The sequence below is a fragment of the Pituophis catenifer genome, unplaced genomic scaffold (genome assembly GCF_029215685.1).
Source record: "Pituophis catenifer annectens isolate HBS135680 unplaced genomic scaffold, rPitCat1.0.hap2 SCAF_10, whole genome shotgun sequence".
Lineage (NCBI taxonomy): Eukaryota > Metazoa > Chordata > Lepidosauria > Squamata > Colubridae > Pituophis > Pituophis catenifer.
Genome location: NW_027256890.1, coordinates 24,798,129 through 24,818,202, shown reverse-complemented (window position 1 = coordinate 24,818,202; position 20,074 = coordinate 24,798,129). Strand labels below are relative to the sequence as shown.

The 20,074-nt window shown below is 45.8% G+C and overlaps 1 protein-coding gene across 1 annotated transcript in view; it reads left to right on the top strand.

Annotated features, from left to right (window-relative positions):
• Positions 1-2,514: 2,514 nt before the first annotated feature.
• Positions 2,515-20,074, top strand: part of ATL3 (atlastin GTPase 3) — a 29,285-nt gene continuing 11,725 nt past the window's right edge. The window contains exons 1-3 of the mRNA XM_070950686.1: positions 2,515-2,591; positions 16,159-16,376; positions 19,634-19,777. Coding sequence (XP_070806787.1) covers positions 16,170-16,376; positions 19,634-19,777 — 351 coding nt within the window. The 5' untranslated portion in view covers positions 2,515-2,591; positions 16,159-16,169. The remainder of the gene's footprint in view (positions 2,592-16,158; positions 16,377-19,633; positions 19,778-20,074) is intronic.

Sequence of the window (20,074 nt, the reverse complement as noted above, 5' to 3'; positions counted from 1 at the left end):
AGAACTCTGTGGCAGAGTCTAAAAAAAATAATATATATTTTTTAAAGAGACTGGGCGCCTTTGAAACATGCCAAACCTGTTCCTTATAAAGCATTATGAAATGCAAGAAGCAGGAAAAGGATAGTCAGCTTCAAAATTTTACATACAGCTTCCGAAACAGAAATCTTTTGCTTGCTACGGGTAGGGAAAAAAAAAATCCCGTTTGCATATGGTTCCTTTCCTGGATTTCGGCTTTGCATCTGTGATGACCATCAAAGCTCCATTTGCAAAAGAAATTTCAGTGCAAATATAAGGGATTTATAGGGATGTGGTGGCTCAGTGGCTAAGACGTTGAGCTTGTCGATTGAAAGGACGGCAGTTCAGTGGTTCGAATCCCTAGTGCCGCGTAATAGGGTGAGCTCCCGTGACTTGTCCCAGCTTCTGCCAACCTAGCAGTTCGAAAGCAGGTAAAAAATGCAAGTAGAAAAACAGGGACCACCTTTTGTGGGAAGGGAACAGCGTTCCGTATCACCAATTGTTTAGTGACCGCTCAAAGTTGCAACGGCAGTGGAAAAAAGTGACTTATAACCATTTTTCATACTTAACGTCCGTTGCAGCATCTCCATTGGACACGGGGATCAAAATCCGTACCGTTGGCAACTGACTTGTATTTACGACAGTTGCAGCATCCTGGGGTCACGTGATCCCACTCTTACGACTTTCTGCCAGGAAAAATCAGATTCATTTAACGACCGTGTTACTACCCTAACAACTGCAGTGATTCACTTAACAATCGTGGCCAAAAAAATAAAAAAAGTCCTAAAAAAAGGGAAAAACTCACTTAACAAGTGTCTCGCTTAGCCACAGGAATTTTGGGCTTCACTGTGGTCGTATTACAGCTTTGCCCAGAGAGCTGGGTCTTAATTTATGTTATTTTTAATAATGTAATTTACATAAATTATGTCATGCAATTAATTAAGGTTAATTTCCCCTGCTTGCATTTCTCTTTGCTCCGATCTCCAAAGCACCAGAGGGGAGGACAAGAAGCAATAGTTGGAAACTAATCAAAGAGAGAAGCCACCTGGAATTAAGGAGAAACTTCCTAATAGAGAGGACAATTAACCAATGGAACTGCTTGCCACCAGAAGTCTCCATCACTGGAGGTTTTTAAGAAGAGACTGGACAGACACTTGTCTGAAATGGTATAGGTTCTCCTGCTTGAGCAAGGGGTTGGACTAGAAGACCTCTGAGGTCCCTTCCAGATTCTATTCTATTCTATTCTATTCTATTCTATTCTATTCTATTCTGCTCTGCTCTACTCTACTCTACTCTACTCTACTCTACTCTATTTGGCATCCTGCAGAAGTGTCTCACTACAAAACCTATCATCCAAGGCCACATGGCTGGGAATAGAATAGAATTGATTAGAAGAGAAGAGAAAAGAAGAGAAGAGAAAAGAAAATAGGGTAGAGTAGAGTAGAGTAGAAGAGAATAGAAAAAGAGAGAAGAGAGAAGAGAGAAGAGAAGAGAAGAGAGAGAAGAGAAAAGAAAATAGGGTAAAGTAGAGTAGAATAGAATAGAAAATAGAAGAAAATAGAATAGAGAAGAGAATTAGAATAGAATAGAAAATAGAAGAGAGAAAATAAGGTAGAGAAGAGTAGAATAGAATAGAAAATAGAAGAAAATAGAATAGAGAAGAGAATTAGAATAGAATAGAAAATAGAAGAGAGAAGAGAAAATAAGGTAGAGAAGAGTAGAATAGAATAGAAAATAGAAGAAAATAGAATAGAGAAGAGAATTAGAATAGAATAGAAAATAGAAGAGAGAAGAGAAAATAAGGTAGAGAAGAGTAGAATAGAATAGAAAATAGAAGAAAATAGAATAGAGAAGAGAATAGAATAGAACAGAACAGAATAACAAGAGCTGGAAGGGACCCTGGAGGTCATCTAGTCCAACCCCCTGCTCAAGCAGGAAACTCTATAAACCCCTTCAGACAAAACGATTATCCAATGAATCGAATGCTGGGAGGGGGCCTGCTTACCCCTCCCCCCCACCTCTCTACCTCCTCACTCCCCCCCCCCCCAACCCTCCTTCACATTGGGGGGGAAAAAGCATCCTTTAAAAAAGGCCTTCCCCCTCCCCCCCCCCAAAAAAAAACAACCCCGCACCGACTCTTTATTATTTCCTTTCAGGCTGCTTTTTTTTTTTTCCCCCTCTCTCCCTGCGCGAATGCCCATTGGGGAACTCTGGGACTCCATCTCCCGAGATGCCTCGCGCCAGAGCAAGCCCCGGGGAAAGAAAAAAAAAATACGCGTCTCCCGCGTCCTCTCTCGGGAGTTGTAGTTCTCCTGGCTTCTCCTGCCAAGCAGGAACGCCCCGCGGGGGGACTACATTTCCCGGTGTGCCTCTCTCCCGAGGCGCTCCCTTTTTTTTTTTTTTCCTTCTTTGCACTGCTGGCCGCGTGTTGCAGGCTCCGCCTTTGGCTAGCAGGGCTATGGGGCGGGAAGAGGGGCGGGCGGGAGGCGGCGGCTTGCAAGCGGCTCCGTGTCATTCCTTCGGCAGGCGGCGGCCGCGGAGTTAGCATCGGGGGCTCATCAGACTGGAGGCAGCCGGTAGGGACCCCCTCCTCTTTTTGCAAGCCTCTCCATTGCATCTTTCTGGGGGTGGGGGGGGTGGGGGGGGGAAAGAAATGCATGCCCCCCTATCTTCCCATATGGGGGGGTGTTGGAGGAAAGATGCCCCCTAGCGTGCAAAGGTGCATCAAAGGGAGCCCGGCCCCCCACCCCTAACCCCAATCCCTACTTTCCAATGCAAATATTCAAAAGCAGAGGAAATCCAATTTGCATCTTTTTTTGGGGGGGAAGAAATGCATGCCCCCCCATCTTCCTATATGGGTGGGGGGTGGGGTGGAGGAAAGATGCCCCCTAGCGTACAAAGGTGTATCAATCACGCCTCCCATAAACCCCAGCCAGGGACAGCAAAGGGAGCCAATCCCCACTTTCCAATGCAAATATTCAAAAGCAGAGGAAAAGCAATTTGCATCTTTCTGGGGTTTTTTTGGGGGGGGTAAATAAATGCATGCCCCCCATCTTCCTATATGGGTGGGGGTGGGTGGAAGAAAGATGCCCCCTACGTGCAAAGGTGCATCAATCACCCCTCCTCTAATCCCCAGCCAGGGACAGCAAAGGGAACCCGCCCCCCCACCCCAATCCCCACTTTCCAATGCAAATATTCAAAAGCAGAGGAAATGCAATAGTTGGCCTTTGGCCAAGGGGGTTGGGGAGATGATGGGCGTTGGGGGTGTCCCCAAACGTCTGGATTGCCTCTTGGGTGGCTGGAAGAATTTCCATGCAATTCATCAGCTTTGGGGGAGAGGGGTGGGTGGGGTAGAGGGTTGGGGGAGCTGTCTAGATTATAATTACTTCTCCCCTTTAATTGCAACGTTTCTGCTTGGTTATGGTTGAGGTTGCCCCAAGATCATGCATCACACTATACGCTGATCCACAAATCACCTAATCCTCATTTGGGTGGGGGTGAGTGAGAGTGGAAAGGCAGGTTGTTGTGCAAAACTCAGCCATCTTGTACTACTTGAAGAAATGCCAGGCGAAAGGGTGCACAAACCATCAACAGCAAACAACCTTTTAATCTATCTCCTGGCTGAGATTCAGGTGGATAGCGCTCCCTTTATCGTCCTTTCAAGGAAAGAAAAATCGACCACGGATCCCAGAAAAGGGTGGTGCAATTTTCATTTCCCCCCCCCTTCCCTCTGTTTTTTTTTCTTTCTTTCTTTCTTATTTCTCCATCTTCCTTTGATATGGGCCTTGTGGCATTTGTTTTTTGTTTTTTAAAAAAAGAAAGAATGGCTTATTACTTGCATTGGGATAAGCGGCTGCTCCGACAGAAGGAATTATGTGCAAAGAAATAATTCCTGAACCGGTTTTCCCACATGTTTCTTCATCGCCATCGTGATTTCAATTGTGGGTCGGGTTGCAACAACGGGGTAAACTTTTCTGTGGCTAAGCGAGACAATGATTCGGTGAATTTTTGCCCTGCTTTTTATCATCTTTCTGGCCACCGTTGTTAAGCGAAACACTGCAGTTGTTAAGTGAGAAGGACGCAAAAGGGGATCACGTGACTTCCGAGCCATGGGCCAAGCATTTGAACCGGGGAGGGGGGAATGCCGAATGGTCGTAAGTGTGAAAAAACCGGTCACAAGTCATTTTATTTCCCAGTGCTGTTGTAACTTTGGATTATTATTAAGTGAACCGTCGTTAAAAGAAACTCCCTGTAGTTCTGAAAATCAGCTTGGTGGTCTTCTCCAGCCTCCAAATAATTAAGCGTGAAGCATCCACTGTCTTGACTGCTGGATGGGGGTGTGTGTGGCTCGAACAGATGGGAAAAATGAGAACACGAAGGGAAAAATAGAAAAATGAGTACAGATCTGGGAAACCTCACTCCCTTCGTTCTTACCAGCTCAAATGTTTGGGCTTTGATGGGCTATCACAGTGTTTCTCAACCTTGGCAACTTTCAGATGTGTGGACTTCAACTCCCAGAATTCCCCAGCCAGCAAAGTTGTCTGGGGAATTCTGGGAGTTGAAGTCCACACATCTTAAAGTTGCCCAGGTTGAGAAACCTTGGGCTATCAGGTGTCTTTGTTTCAACTGCCTCAAACCTCATTTCAAAGCTTTGTTTAAATTCTATTTTATGCTAGATGGGTATTTCTCAATCGTAGCTACTTCGAATGGCTTGGACTTCGACTCCCAGAATTCCCACATAACTTAGAAGTTACCATCATTGATAACTGTTGATCTAGACCAGGGATGGGTAACCCTTTTAGTGCCGAATGGCCAAATCGCACAAATGCACATGCGTGTGCCCGAACCCCCAAAATGCAATGCGAGCACCCCCCACACATGCACCCCGCCCCCACACACGTGTGTCTGCCCCCCCCCGCGCATGTGCCCTGCCCCATTTTGGCTTCCAGGTCGGTGCAGGAGGCTTTCCAGGCCCAAAATGGGACACGGGGGGGGGCCCTTGCATGACTCCCCGACACCCCGTTTTAGCTTCCAGATTGGTCCGGGCAGCAGAAATGGAGTAGGGACGCGTTGGGGAGGGGGGGGGGCCTGTGGAGATTGGGGAAGGCCCCGTTCTCCCCGTGCATGCACAACAGAGACCCAAACACCAGCTGGCTGGCGGGAGGCATGCACGCATGTGCAGTGGAGCTGGATAGGGGCGGGCTCTGTGTGCCACCTGTGGCCACGCGTGCCACAGGTTCGCCATCACGGATCTAGACTATCTTCGTAACGTTTTAAGGAGCCCAACGCCTCCTTGTGTTGTGTGTGTATTGTGTTTTTACCTGGCTGTACACCGCCCCGAGTCCTTCGGGAGAGGGGCGGTATAGAAAATAAAATTATCCTTATCCTTGGCGTAATTAGAGGCTTTTTTCTTCCTTGCAAGGAGAATAAAATCACCAATGATTGATGAGTTACAAATGCTCGGATGGTTCCCTTCGAGATCAGAAAACGGGAATACCTCTTCTTGACTTCCCCACCTTTTGAGGAACCAAAAATTTGTCCACGCCGAGGAGCTGCGGTCCCATTTCAACTTTCTTGAGACATCCCTGTGTGATCTTCTCGGCTTGACCACAGATAGGTCACCCCAGAGGAGAAGAATTGGCATGTTTTCTCCCTCCATCCTCTAAACTGGGGTGTGGGTCTTTCTGTCCTCAAGACGGGACAATCACGCTAAGGTCCACCCTTGGGAATGGCCAGTAAGCCATGGTTTGCCTCATAGAAAGCCGTTCCTTGGATCCTAGAATTTTCAGGATGGAGCCTCCATGGATAGGGGGGCTGTACCTCTAAAAAAGGACGCGGTGGCTCAGTGACTAAGACGCCGAGCTTGTCAATCGAAAGGCTGGCAGTTCAGCGGTTCGAATCCCTGGTGCCGCGTAACGGGGTGAGCTCCCGTGACTTGTCCCAGCTTCTGCCAACCTAGCAGTTCGAAAGCAGGTAAAAAATGCAAGTAGAGAAATAGGGACCCCCTTTGGTGGGAAGGGAACAGCGTTTTCCATGCGCCTTTGGCGTTGAGTCATGCCGGCCACATGACCACGGAGACGTCTTCGGACAACGCTGGCTCTTCGGCTTTGAAACGGAGATGAGCACCGCCCCCTAGAGTCGGGAACGACTAGCACGTATGTGCGAGGAGAACCTTTACCTTTTACCTCTAAAACCCAGTTTATGGCAAGGAATAACAAGCCATAGGCATAAAAATAACGGAGTTGGAAGGGATTTTGGAGGCCTTCTATCAAAGAGAAGATTTTATTTCAGACAAGTGGTTGTCCAATCTCTTCTTCAAAACCTCCCGTGTTGGAGCACCCACAACTTCTGGTGGCAAGCAGTTCCACTGATTGTCCTCCTGTTAGCAAATTTCTCCTTAGTTCCAGGTTGCTTCTCTCCTTGATTTGGTTTCCATCTGTTGCTTCTTGTCCTGCCTTCAGGTGCTTTGGAGAATAGATTGACTCCCCTCTTCTTTGTATTGACCGAGTGCTATCAAGTCACCCCAGTCCATCTTTTCATTAAACTAGACATACCCAGTTCCTGCAACCGTTCTTCCTATGTTTGAGCCTCCAGTCCCTTAATCATCTTTGTTGCTCTTCTCTGCACTCTTTCCAGAATCTCCACATCTTTTTTTTTTAAATAACGTGGTGACCAAAACTGGATGCAATATTCCCAAGTATGAGTCTTGGAATACAGTATTCCAAGTATGAATTCCAAGGCATTATTATAAAGTGGTATTAACCCTTCACATGATCTCGATTCTGTCCCTCCGTTAGTTTCCTATTTTTTGCTTACGAGCTCGGTTTAAAAAGTCCCACTGATTTCTGAATGCTGGCGGAGCAAAGGAAAATACCAGGGAAGGGTGTTTTTTTTTTTTCCGCTTAAAGAAAAACTCCAGTTTTGCTTTTTCCAGTCTCTGCTCCACAATGTAAAACTGGGCAGGGAGCGGTCTTGAATTCTGACTCACTGCAGCCAGGGGTTTGGCTGGCGAGACTGTTATGTGGTATGTGAGTGGATTGTGCTTTTTGGCTGGGTTTGTGTGCCTGTGTGTGTATACAAGAAAGGCAGAGCGGCCTTCTTCCTTTCACGGAAGTTGTGTCTTTCAAAGAAGTGTGTGGAAAGGTCCTTGCCAAACTTTCTGCTGGCCAAAACAAGCCACAAACAATTCAAATCTCTGGAGGGAGGGAGATCTGGATTTCTAACAATCGACTTCCTTTAAAAAAAAAAAACTGCCCAAATTGGACAGAAAACAGCCCAGGGAAGGAAAAACACCCCCCCCCAAAAAGAATCCCTTGTGGAAAAGAAGATCAAAAGATATGAGATTTAATTTGGGTGGGGGGGGGAAATAAAAATTTCTAACTTAAGTGTGCCATGCTTGCTTCCATTTTTTCTTTTTTTTTAAGAAGGAGGGGGAAAAAAAGAGAGGATTTTCTCAAAACTTGGCTCTTTCCCAGCTCTTGGTTTTTCCAGAAAGCTAAAAGGAAGGAGAGCCATTTTAATTCTGTAGAAGTGGTTTTAAAAGCCTCGTGCCCTATTTTAGAGGAATTGTGCCCTCTGGGTTGAGATTCCCATCACTCCCAAATCCAGTTCTTCTGCCTTTTCAGTTGTTGCTGCTATCTGATTGTCCATAGGCCCTTTTGTGTTCTCCTTAGTTTTCTGGTTTTTTTATTATTATTATTATTATTACAGGTAGAAATAGAAAAACAGAGTTGGAAGGGACCTTGGAGGTCTTCTAGTCCAACCCCCTGCTTAGGCAGGAAACCCTACACCACTTCAGACCAATCTTCCAACATCTTCTTAAAAACTTCCAGCGTTGGAGCATTCACAACTTCTGGAGGCAAGTTGTTCCACTGATTAATTGTTCTAACTGTCAGGAAATTTCTCCTTAGTTCTAGGTTGCTTCTCTCCTTGATTAATTTCCATCCGTTGCTTCTTCTCCTGCCCTCAGGGGCTTTGGAGAATAGCTTGACTCCCTCTTCTTTGGGGCAGCCCCTGAGATATTGGAAGACTGCTATCATGTCTCCCCTGGTCCTTCTTTTCATTAAACTAGACATACCCAGTTCTGGCAACCGTTCTTCATATATTTGAGCCTCCAGTCCCCTAATCCTCTTTGTTGCTCTTCTCTGCACTCTTTCCAGAGTCTCCACGTCTTTTTTACATCGTGGCGACCAAAATTGAATGCCGTATTCCAAGTGTGGCCTTACCAAGGCTTTATAAAGTGGCAGTAGGACCACAGCTGAACCTGTGTGCAAGCAAGGCATTTGTTAAGTGAGTTTTACGACCATTGTAAAACTCCATAAAATTTACCACCGTTATTAAGTGAATCATTTGCTGCAGTTCAGTTCGCGGTACAGTTGTTAAGTGAATCTGGCTTCCCAGATGAGACTTTGCTTGTCAGGAGGTCACAAAAGGGGATTCCATGACCCCTGGGACACTGCGACTGTCGTAAATACGAATCCAATGCTAAGCATCCGAATTTTCATCACGGTGATCGTGCAGATGCTGCAAACTATTGTAGGGGCTCGAGTCCCCTTTTTTTTTCCCCCAGTGCCGTTGTCATTTTAAACGTTCATTGCTAAACGAACGGTCGTTAAGTCAAGGACTACTACCCATAATCCTTTTCAATGATTTGAAGGAACTGCAACCGGTGGATTCTGAGTTAAGATCAGAGGATTCTGAACTTGGGTAGCCTGCTTGATGGAGAGTGATTGATATAGAGAGACATAACTTCCCTTTTTCCTCCCTGTGGAGTTTTGCAAGAATTTGCCCAACAAAGTGGGTTTTAGGTTAGGACTACGGCAAGCCACCTGAAGTTCTCCAGATGTTTTGGAGACATTGGTTCTACGTTCACCTCACCGTCCATGATGCTGATAGAGGAGCTGAAATCTTGTCCTCCTGGGCAAGGCACCAACTTAAAAAGGAGGTAAAAAAGTAGCTTAAAGTCCCAATTTTCTTTGTCAAAAGTCCTTGGCATTTCCAAGAACGCATGTCCCCAGCCTTCCTTGAACAGATAGAAGGAGGAAGGACTCTTGTAGGGGGCCTTGAGTAACTTACAACAATGATAAAAAAAGAGGAACGTTTCTGCTGGGTTTTTGAACTCAAGATGCTCGGGGTCATCTGAATGAAAGGTTAAAAGAATAAGGTCCTTCTTGCTTAAATCTAAAACACACGATATAGAGCGAAGAGAGACTTACCAAGGGATATATCTTTAGGCAGAATGTTTGTTGACAGGCTAAAAAGAAAAAAGCTACTTTCTAAAATAACTAAGACGTAGTTAGCTGGTCAACAAACAAGTTGCGATTGATATTTTTCTTCCTACCTCAAAATGGGTGATTTGTTGAATTAACCCCAGCAAGGAAAGCAAAAAAAATCATGTCCATTCAGCTGCTTTTTTTTTTTTGTGGCTGGGGAAGGTAAGTAGATGAGAATTAAGATGGTTGCAGCTGATATATTACTGAGCTCACAAGAGGAAAAAAATAGTGCAAGGAGCTTGTTTTTGATGGAATCATCTCTCCTTTTAATGACCCTATAATCCCTTGCACGGTGGAGTTTGAGCAACTGAACGAGAGCTGAGTGTTTTACTGGCCGGATGCCCTTCCTGTCACCAATGCGGAGTTATATTCAGCAGATATATTCTCAACATGCCCAGAGAGAAAAATATCTGCCTCTACCTATGATCGAACTCACAGCCTCCTGATTGTGAGGTGAGAGCTCCACCTCTAGGCCATCGCCCGCCCCTGTTTTTTGGTGTTTTTTTTTTAAATGGAATATGGGCCATTAACCCAAGACTCTTAACTCCAGAGATCCGTTTTCTCCAGGAGGAACAATCTCTTCAGATAGTCTTCAGGATGCACTATCGTCATTGTCTTAGAACAATCAATCAGTGGAACGCCTTGCCTACAGAAGTTGTGGGTTCTCCCATCACTGGAGGTTTTCAAGAACACAACCATTTCTCTGAAATGGTGTAGAGCAGGGGTCTTCAACCTTGGCAACTTTTAAGACTTGTGGACTTCAACTTCCAGAATTTCCTCAGCCAGCTTCAACTCTGGGAGTTGAAGTCCGCAAATCTGGCTGAGGAACTCTGGGAGTTGAAGTCCACAAGTCTTTAAAGTTGCCAAGGTTGGAGACCCCTGGTGTAGAGTCTCCTGCTTGAGCAGCCAATTGGACTAGACGATCTCCAAGGGTCCCTTCCGACTCTGTTATTCTGTTTGTCAGGCATTGATGCTATCTCAAAATAAATGAATTTCCAAACTACCGATCTTTGAGGAAATTTTCTCTTTATTGAGCATAGTGATCTGTCCCTGGCTTTTTCGCGGTCAGCACTGACCTTTGGCCCCCCAAGCCCTCCCTTTCCGATCCCCAATTCTCTGCGTCTCATTGGCTATCTTCCAAGCCACTCTCCTCATCCCATCTCCGTCAAATCACAGGAATGTCCCCCCTCCTCCCATCTCTGAGGAAACAGAATCTTCAAAGGAATTAAGTAGGCAAAAGTTCAAGCTTCTCCCCTCCTTTCATATGCCAGCGCTGGAATGCTGACATTGTTATCAAGTCCATCCATTTAACGCTAGCCATCTTCTTTTTTTTTCCTTCCACGTTTTCCCGGTATTAGGCACTTCTGAACCGAATCTTTTGCCTAACCTGGCTAAAATAAAATCATTTCGAACTTAGTCATTTCGTATCTTGAGTGACCTTGGTTCATAAATGGAGAGCACGTGGCCAGAACATGGAACATTCTCCTTACAAAGCTAGAAAGTTGAGTCAACCAATGAAGTTAGGGATTAGGTTAGTTGATTCCTGGATGGATGGATGGATGGATGGATGGAAATACTTTGGGCTTGGCCTACATTTTGAATGTTGGAACCGGTTGTGGCTGGTTGAGTTGTCCCTTTGATGGAGATTGTGCAACCCCGAGAAGAGATTTTTATCACCAACGTCTAGTTAGAACAGGTGTCGTTGCACCCAAACACACAGAAGTAACGTAGGGAAGAGCTTCCTTGAAATCAGACACCCAATAAAGAGCTAAAATTGCCGCCTTTTCGCCTTCGCAGCTCTGGAGGTGCAAGATTTTCGCTTTAAAAAAAAAAAAAAAGAACCTCGCTGGGCTTCCATTCTGCAAAACTTCATTATTTCTGGTTGTGAAATGAGAAGCCAAGGCAGCTGACTTGAGCTATTAGCGAGGATGAAATATTGATGTGACGTAAAGTGGTTTGTAGGTACATTTTGTGTTTGTTTGTTTTTTAAACCCTGGCCGGCGATGAAGAGAACAGGTTTCATTTTAAAGACGGATAAAACATAACCTCCCCCCCCAAAAAAAGCCTGCTTTTTTTTTTTTTTTTGCACTATTATGCACTTCTTTTTATTCTTTTATTCTTATTGCGCTTCTGCTTCAGGCTTTTCGCAACCAGCTTGCCTTCCGTTGAGGATCTGTAGTCCTCGACTTGCGAATACAATAGGGGCCGACGTTTCTGTTGCTAAGTGAAACATTAGTTAAAGTGAGTTTTGCTCCATTTTACGACCTTCCTTGCCGCAGCTGCGAAGTTAGCAACCCGGTTGTTAAGTGAAGCTGGCTTCCCCGTTGACTTGGTTTGTCAGGAGGTCGCAAAAGGGGATCACATGATCCGGGGGGGGGGTCGAATTTGCCCCTGTTTGCAAATTCATGCACGGAAGAGGAACTCGGTGAAATAAAGACGGAGTGGAAGGATGCAAAACATCTCGGCGATTGTGCTCTTCTGGAACTCGTCTCCGTTGCCATGGTAACGGACCGCCTGGAACACTTCGGAGCATCTAAGGATGGGATCAGCCTTCGAATGGATGCTCTCCTTGGCTTCCGGCCCTCCTCAGCATGAATCCCCAGGAGAGCCCAGAAGGAGAAGCAGCAGCGAAAGGAGGGTTGGGAGACCGTGGTTGGGGGGGTCCTTGCACCACATTTGCAAACTACAATTGTACAATCTTGATAGAATCAAGATCACGTGAAGTGTTAATGCCGCTTTATAAGGCCTTGGTAAGGCCACCCTTGAAATACTGCATTCAGTTTTGGTTGCCACAACATAAAAAAAAATGTTTTGAGACTCTAGAAAGAGTGCAGAAAAGAGCAACAAAGAGGATTAAGGGACTGGAGGCTCAAACATAGGAAGAACGGTTGCAGGAATTGGGTATGTCTCGTTTAATGAAGAGAAGGACTAGGGGAGACATGATAGCAGTCTTCCAATATCTCAGGGGCTGCCCCAAAGAAGAGGGAGTCAAGCTATTCTCCAAAGCACCTCAACATAGGACAAGAAGCAACGGGTGGAAACTAATCTAGGAGAGGAGCAATTTAGAACTAAGGAGAAATTTCCTGACAGTGAGAACAATTAATCAGTGGAACAGCTTGCCACCAGAAATTGTGGGTACTCCATCACAGGAGGTTTTTAAGAAATTGGACAGCCATTTGTCTGAAATGGTGCAAGGTTTCCTGCCTATTGTATTGTATTGTATTGTATTGTATTGTATTGTATTGTATTGTATTGTATTGTATTGTATTGTATTGTATTCTATTGTATTCTATTCTATTCTATTCTACTCTACTCTACTCTACTCTACTCTACTCTACTCTACTCTACTCTACTCTACTCTACTCTACTCTACTCTACTCCATTCTCAAGTAAAGTCAATGGGGAAGGCAGATTCACATAACAACCACGTTACTAAAATTCACTGCTGTGATTCGCTTAACAACTGTGGCAAGAAAGGTGGCAAAATGGGGGAAATTTCACCTAACAACTGTCTCCCTTAGCAGCAGAGATGTTGGGCTCAATTGTGGTCGTAAGTCGAGGACTACCTGTGTCTCTTTCTTGGCCCAGTGGATCCGTAATGCAAGAATTATACTTGCCTTTGTATGTGCAAAAGATCGCTTTTAAGATTTTGTGGGATTCGATCGGAGCAAGACTAGGGGGGAAAAATGTGGCTGTTTTTCCCAATGTTTTTGTCATCCTGTTGCTTTGCCATTCGACGCAGCTGCATCCCGGAGGAAAAAAAACAGTCAAGTTTTTCTGCAGTGAGTCTCTGGCTCTTCATTTCAAACAAAAAAATGTGTCATTGAACTACACGGGGAAGGGAACATGAGGTTCATTTAGTGCAGGGGTTTTCAAACTTGGATGCTTTAAGATGGGTGGACTTCCACTCCCAGAATTCCTCAGCTGGTTAAGGAATTCTGGGAGTGGAAGTCCACCCATCTTAAAGCATGCTGGCTGGGGAATTCTGGGAGTTACCATGAGAGGTGGTTATTTATCTCCATTCTTTAAAAAAAAAATCAGAATTGGAAAACTCACAGCCTACATGGGTAGACTGTTGTGCAGATCTTCCCATAATCTAAGGACCTGCAATACCTGTTCCTTATATCTCTTGGGTATATTTGTATATATATATATATATATGTAGGTCTTTGGTTATTCGGGTCTTCTCCCACGTAGAATTGGAAGTGTCTTGGCGACGTTTCGACGAAGTCTCATTCGTCATCTTCAGGCTGGTGTTCTCGGCTTCGTGCTTCCAGGAGCAATGTGAGATCGCAGCTGTCTCTTCCTTTTAACTTCCTTTTCCTTTTAAAAGGAAGAGACAGCTGCGATCTCACATTGCTCCTGGAAGCACGAAGCCGAGAACACCAGCCTGAAGATGACGAATGAGACTTCGTCGAAACGTCGCCAAGACACTTCCAATTCTACGTGGGAGAAGACCCGAATAACCAAAGACCTACATACAAACACCCGCGAAAACCTGAGAAAACATATATATATATATATATATATATATATATATATATATATATATATATATATATATATATATATATATATATATACGTACTCTGGATCGATGGAAATAGATAAGAGAGGGAGAGAGATTGATAGGTAAGATAGATAAGATAAATAAGAGATAGGTAAGAGAGATAGATAGATATAGATAGATGATTGAAAGATATATAAATAGAGATAGAGATAGATTAATAAATAAATAGATGATAGATATAGAGATGGATAGGATAGGATAGGATAGGATAGGATAGGATAGGATAGGATAGATCAGGGATCTTCAAACTTGACAGCTGTAAGACTTGTGGACATCAACTCCCAGAATTCCTCCTCCAGTCATGTTAGCTCAGGAATTCTGGGAGTTGACGTCCACAAGTCTTAAAGCTGTCAAGTTTGAAGATCCTTGGGATAGATAGATAGATAGAACATTTTAACTCCAGGGCCTTGCTATATAAATATCTCTTTAATTGGTTTTTCAGGAGTCTAGAAAATTGAACTGAAATAATGCATTATGGAAAGAAAATCAATAAAGTACGCTTATTATAGTCTGCTTTGCGCTCTCGGTGGTTCAGCACAAAATAGTTTTTGGTTTTTTAATCAAAAATGCTTGTAAATGTTTTGAGACTGGGCCGGATCCCCACCATGTTAAATATCAACATTCTTTACATTGTTGTAAGACGTTGCGTAGTCACAAAAGAAAGCCCAAAAGACATTTCCAGCATGCTCAAACAACCACATGTGTATTATATAAGTTGTGTTTTTTGGGGGGAGGGGGGGCCGCGTGCGGGAGGCAGAAATGACGACGTTGAAATGTCTTTGTTTGGCAAACCGAAGGATTCATGTTTGGGGAATGGAAAATGTTTAGACGTGGAAAATAATTATCACGGTGGAAGGATTTCTGAGGACACAAAGCATTTTTGTCTCTTTGTTTTTTAGTCTTGATTTTTCTGAACTGTGTTTTGCCTTAATTATAAAAGAAAAAAAGAGAACAGTGTACCAGGCGTGGGTTCTACTTACTTTTACTACCGGTTCGCAATGGGAGTGCGCTCGCGTGCGCGCCTTGTTTCTGCACATGCGCAGAAGCTTCTACGCATGCGCAGATCGCCAATGATGACATCCGTGGTGGTGGGTGGAGCCTCCTGCCGGTTTTACTACCGGTTCTTGCGAACCGGTCTGAACCAGGGACAACCTACCACTGCTTCTCCCCCTGAAAAAGCTCTTTATAACTCTCCAGATTCTGGAATAAATAGGTACATGCCAGTTGTATGTATTTTTTATTTTATTTTATTTTTTGTTGTTGTACCAGTTGTAGAAAGCGTCCTCGCTTGTTGCATCCCGATGTGGTACACCGGCCTGACAGTGCCGGATAGAAAAACATTACAGAGGGTGCAGTGGTGAAATCCAATTTTTTTTTACTACCGGTTCTGTGGGCGTGGCTTGGTGGGCGTGGCAGGGGAAGGATACTGCAAAATCCTCATTCCCTCCCCACTCCAGGGGAAGGATATTGCAAAATCCACATTCCCTCCCCACTCCTGGGGCCAGCCAGAGGTGGTATTTGCCGGTTCTCCAAACTACTCAAAATTTCCGCTACCGGTTCTGATGGGTGTGTTGTGTGTATGTGTGTTTGTGTGTGCACTGAGGGAGCTCCACCAATCTTATTGTATATTTCATCGTGATGGCTAACCTTTTTGCCGTCACGTGCCAAAAGCGGGGGGGAGTGCAGGGAGGGGGTCAGACGTGTCTGTGCCCACACCAATACTTCAATGCGCCCCCCCCCCCCGTGCATGCCTGCGTGACCCCTCCTGTGGTCCCCCCACTTTTGGCACGCAATGGCTCGTTGGGCCTGGTGGGCCTGTTTTTCACCCTCCCCAGGCTCCAGAGGTTTTCTAGGAGCCTGGGGAAGGCAAAAACGGCCTTCCCCAATTCCCAGAGGCCCTCTGGAGGCCGGAAACGGCCTGTTTCCCGACTTCCAGTGGGCCCGGAAGACCCGAAAATCAGCTGGCCGGCACACGCAAATGAACTGGAGTTGAGCTAGGGCAACGCTTGCGTGCCCACAGATATGGCTCCGCGTGCCATAGGTTCGCCATCACGGGTATATACGTTGTGCAGTAACAATCAAGGTGATTAGTATCACCAAGCACTTGAATTTTGATCACGTGGCCGCAGGGACCCTAAGTGTGGGAAAATTAGCGTCCTAAGTCGCTTTTTTTCAGTGCCGTTGCACTTTGAATGGTCACTAAATGAACCGTAAGTCGAGGATTGCCTGGAGGTGTATTGGGGGATGTTGCTCATCCTTTTTTCTTTCTTTCTTTTTCTCTTTCTTTCTTGACCGTACCAGGAGGAGATGCCATGGTGGTAACCAAGCCGGGTCCTGTTCAGATCGTCCTGGTCCACAAAGAAGAACATTCCTTTGAGTTGGACGAGAAGGCGTTGAGCCAAGTCCTGCTGCAAGATGCTATCCGTGACCTTGACGTGGTGGTCGTGTCCGTGGCGGGCGCTTTCCGCAAGGGCAAGTCTTTCCTGCTGGACTTCCTCCTGCGTTACCTGTACACGCAGGTAAGGTCGGCTTCCCCGTTGCGTGCAGGAGCAGTGCCGTATTTTGGCCATCTTGGAAGGATGATCATTATGTACCATATTTTTCGGAGTAGTCACCCTAAAAGAGGGTGGAAATTTGGGTGCGTCTTATATACCGAATGTAGCCAAAAACGTGAGGCACAGAGGCCGCGATGGTCTGTGGCAATCCCTGCAGCCTGGAACAGCTGATTGGGGATATTCCGGGAGGCTGATCCACTCGCCAATTAGCTGCTCGTGCTGAATCAGACTGCTGAAGCTGACCTGGTTGTTCGCTATTTGCTGCAAGGACGTGTCAGAGTTTGCAGCAGCCATCACATCCAGAAAGCATGCACAATTCAATAAGCAGGGTTCAATAACTTCTCTTTATATATAATATAACACAGGAAGCAAATATACAATACCAGAATCAGGTTTTCCAACGTGGTAGTAAATACAAGCAAAACACAAGCAGAGGAGAGGAGTTTCAGTTTTGAGCAGCAGACTAGTTTAGACCTCAGCACAGACTCTCAGAGCTGCAGAGCTAAGCCACGCCCAGGTTCCTTGCTGTCTCCTTCCTTGTTGCTCACACAGCAAATACTGTTTCAGTTTCCAAACAGCCCTCAACTCTCCCACACACTGACAGGACACTAGCCAGATGAATATCGATGGATGCTGGTAGGCAGAGGCAGATTTTTTCTTTCTTTCTTATTTTCCTTCCCAAAAACTAAGGTGCGTCTTATACTCCGGAGCATCTTATACTCCGAAAAATACGGCATCTTTGATTCCCTCATCTTCCGAGGGCGATGACATCCATGTTTGCCCTTTGTGTGTTGTTTAGTTGTTGCACCTGTGCGCGCAGTAGATTTGGGATTTGAGGAAATTTCTTAAGAGAACCAGGAAGCAGTCTCTGTCCTAAAGAATTTACGATCTTTTTTATCTCCCCTTTGACTTTAGGTATCTTGAGAGAATCCAGATTTTTGCATGAAACACTTATCTCCCAGTTTGTTCTTGGTTAACTGTAAGGATAGCTAGCCTGGGTTCGAATCCCAGAAGGGTATATGGCTAGCTGATGAGAGCTAAATAGTTTGAAATAGATATGTGCTAGTCTCCCTTTATTTTTTTGTCGGTAAATATAAATTCAACACAAAAGTTAACTCTCAGTGTTTTCCCAACCATGGCAGTTTTACAATGAGTGGACTTCAATTCCCAGAATTCCTTAGCCAGGAATTCTGGGAGTTGAAGTCCAGCCATCTTGAAGCATGCTGGCTGGGGAATTCTGGGAGTTGAAGTCCACCTATCTTAAAGCATGCTGCCTGGGGAATTCTGGGAGTTGAAGTCCACCAATCTTAAAGCATGCTGGTTGGGGGATTCTGGGAGTTGAAGTCCACCAATCTTAAAGCATGCTGCCTGGGGGATTCTGGGAGTTGAAGTCCACTAATCTTAAAGCATGCTGCCTGGGGGATTCTGGGAGTTGAAGTCCACCAATCTTAAAGCATGCTGCCTGGGGGATTCTGGGAGTTGAAGTCCCAGAATTAAAAGTTGCCAAGGTTGGGAAACACCTAGAGAGAAAGAATCAATTGTGTTTGACTCTCGATGCTGTTGCCTATTTTCTGCAACTCAGCTTTCCAGTTAGGAAATGCAACTTAGCAAGCCGTGGCTTGTCGCTCTTCCTTCGCAATCATTTTAGACCACGGTGGGGAGGTTGCATAAGAGCTTTCTGTTAATACAAAGCTGCTATTTTGCTCCCAGTCTCGGGGATCAGAGACTGGAAATCCAAATCTTTTTTTTTCCTTTTTCTTTCTGACCCTGCCTATTGCAGCCATGCTTTCCCAGAGGGGGGGCACACACAAATCGTATTTTTTATCACCCCCCAGATTTCTGCCAAGTAACTTGGTCATTTGACTGGAAGCTCCAGTGAGTCTCCTCTCATTTCCATTCCACCCCCCTCCCCCCAAATCTTATTTTCATCCTATGCAGGGGTCTGCAACCTTAAACACTCAAAGGAGCCAGCTTCCCACAGAAAAGAAAACACTGGGAGCCACAAAACCGCGGTGGGCGTGGCCAACTCAATGTCACTCCCGCCCAGTCACATGACCTGCTCCAGCCACGCCTACCCAGGTTTTGTGGCTCTGGGTGTTTTCTGTGGGAAATGGGTCTCTTCTGTTTTTCTCTTTTTCCTCTCCCTCTCCTTCCTTCCTTCCTTCCTTCCTTTCTCTCCCCTTCTCTCTCATTTGTTTCCCTCTTTTCCCTCTCTCATTCCCTCCTTCCAGCTTTCTCTCATTTCTCTCTCCCTCTCTCTCTCCCTTCTCTCCCTTGTTTCTTTTTTTTCCTCTCTCTCATACTCTCTCTCCATCATTTTCTCATTTTTTTTCTCCCCTTTTCTCTCTCTCATTTCTCTCCCCCCCTTCTCTCACTTGTTTTTCTTTTTTTCCTCTCTCTCATATTCTCCATCATTTTCTCATTTCTTTCTCTTTTTCTACCCTTTTCTCTCTCTCATTTCTCTGTCTCTCTCTCTCTCTCTTTCATTTGTTTTTCTCTTTTTCTGTTCGGCTGGTCGCTGCGGGCCTGTCCCCCTTTTCATTGTCCTCTCCTCCCGGATCCCATTCCCACCCCACCAGCCTTCGTGTTAGCGAGGCTGGCATCGGTTGCAGCCGGGTCGGGCTAGTGTCTCGGGGCAGACAGGTGTGCATCTCCCCAAGCGACCAAGGCACGCTCAGCACCAATAAGGGCCGGAAGATGCTCCAGCAAGAGTGAGGCGCTGGAGAATCAGCCCCGGCTGCGTCTTCATCCACCCCGCCGTTGCTTTATGGCGGAGGCACTGGGAGGGGAAGGCGAGGGGCGGAGCCAGCCAGTGATGGGAGAGGGAGCCGCAGCAGAGGGCCCAAAGAGCCGCATGTGGCTCCAGAGCCGCAGGTTGCCAACACCCATCCTATCGGGTCCTGAAAAAAGTTTAAACTCTTTTTTTATTTTTGTAAAAAAAAAAAAGAGATTTTTCTCCGCCTCCTCCAAGAGAAAAATCTATCTCAGAGAAGAGAAAAATCCCCCCTTTGACCCAACAGACTTTGGGATGCCTCAGATTTCAGCGGTACGCTGACCTGGAACGATGGGAGTTGTAGTCCCTTTGGTCTGGGAAAGTCCTACTTGAGGAAAACTGTCCGGAGGCGCCATAATCCGGGGCAAATTTTGGTCTTACGATCCTCGGGAAGGTTTTGGAGGCCTCATTCCGACGCTGCGGTGTTTTGTTTTGTTTTTTCCTACAGAAAGAAGACAGCAAAATTGATTGGCTGGGGGTGGAAAATGAGCCCTTGACGGGCTTTTCGTGGCGGGGGGGCTCCGACCCCGAGACCACCGGCATTCAGATCTGGAGCGAAGTCTTCATCGTGATGAAGCCCAGCGGGAAGAAGGTGAAAGCAGGAATGGCTACGGAGGGAAAGGAAACTGCCGGCTTGCAGAAATAGATCCGAGTTTTTCAGGGCAGCAGGGCTAAAACCAGATTTGGAAGGGACCTTGGAGGTCCTCTAGTCTAACCCCCCCCCCCCGCTCAAGCAGGAGACCCTTATGCCATTTCAGGCAGATGGTTGCGTCCAATCTCTTCTTAAAAACCAATCAATCAATCCGAATAGAGCTGCAAAGGGACCTTGGAGGTCTTCTAGTCCAACCCCCCTGCTCAGCTAGTTCTGTAGATCGACCGATTGGCCCAA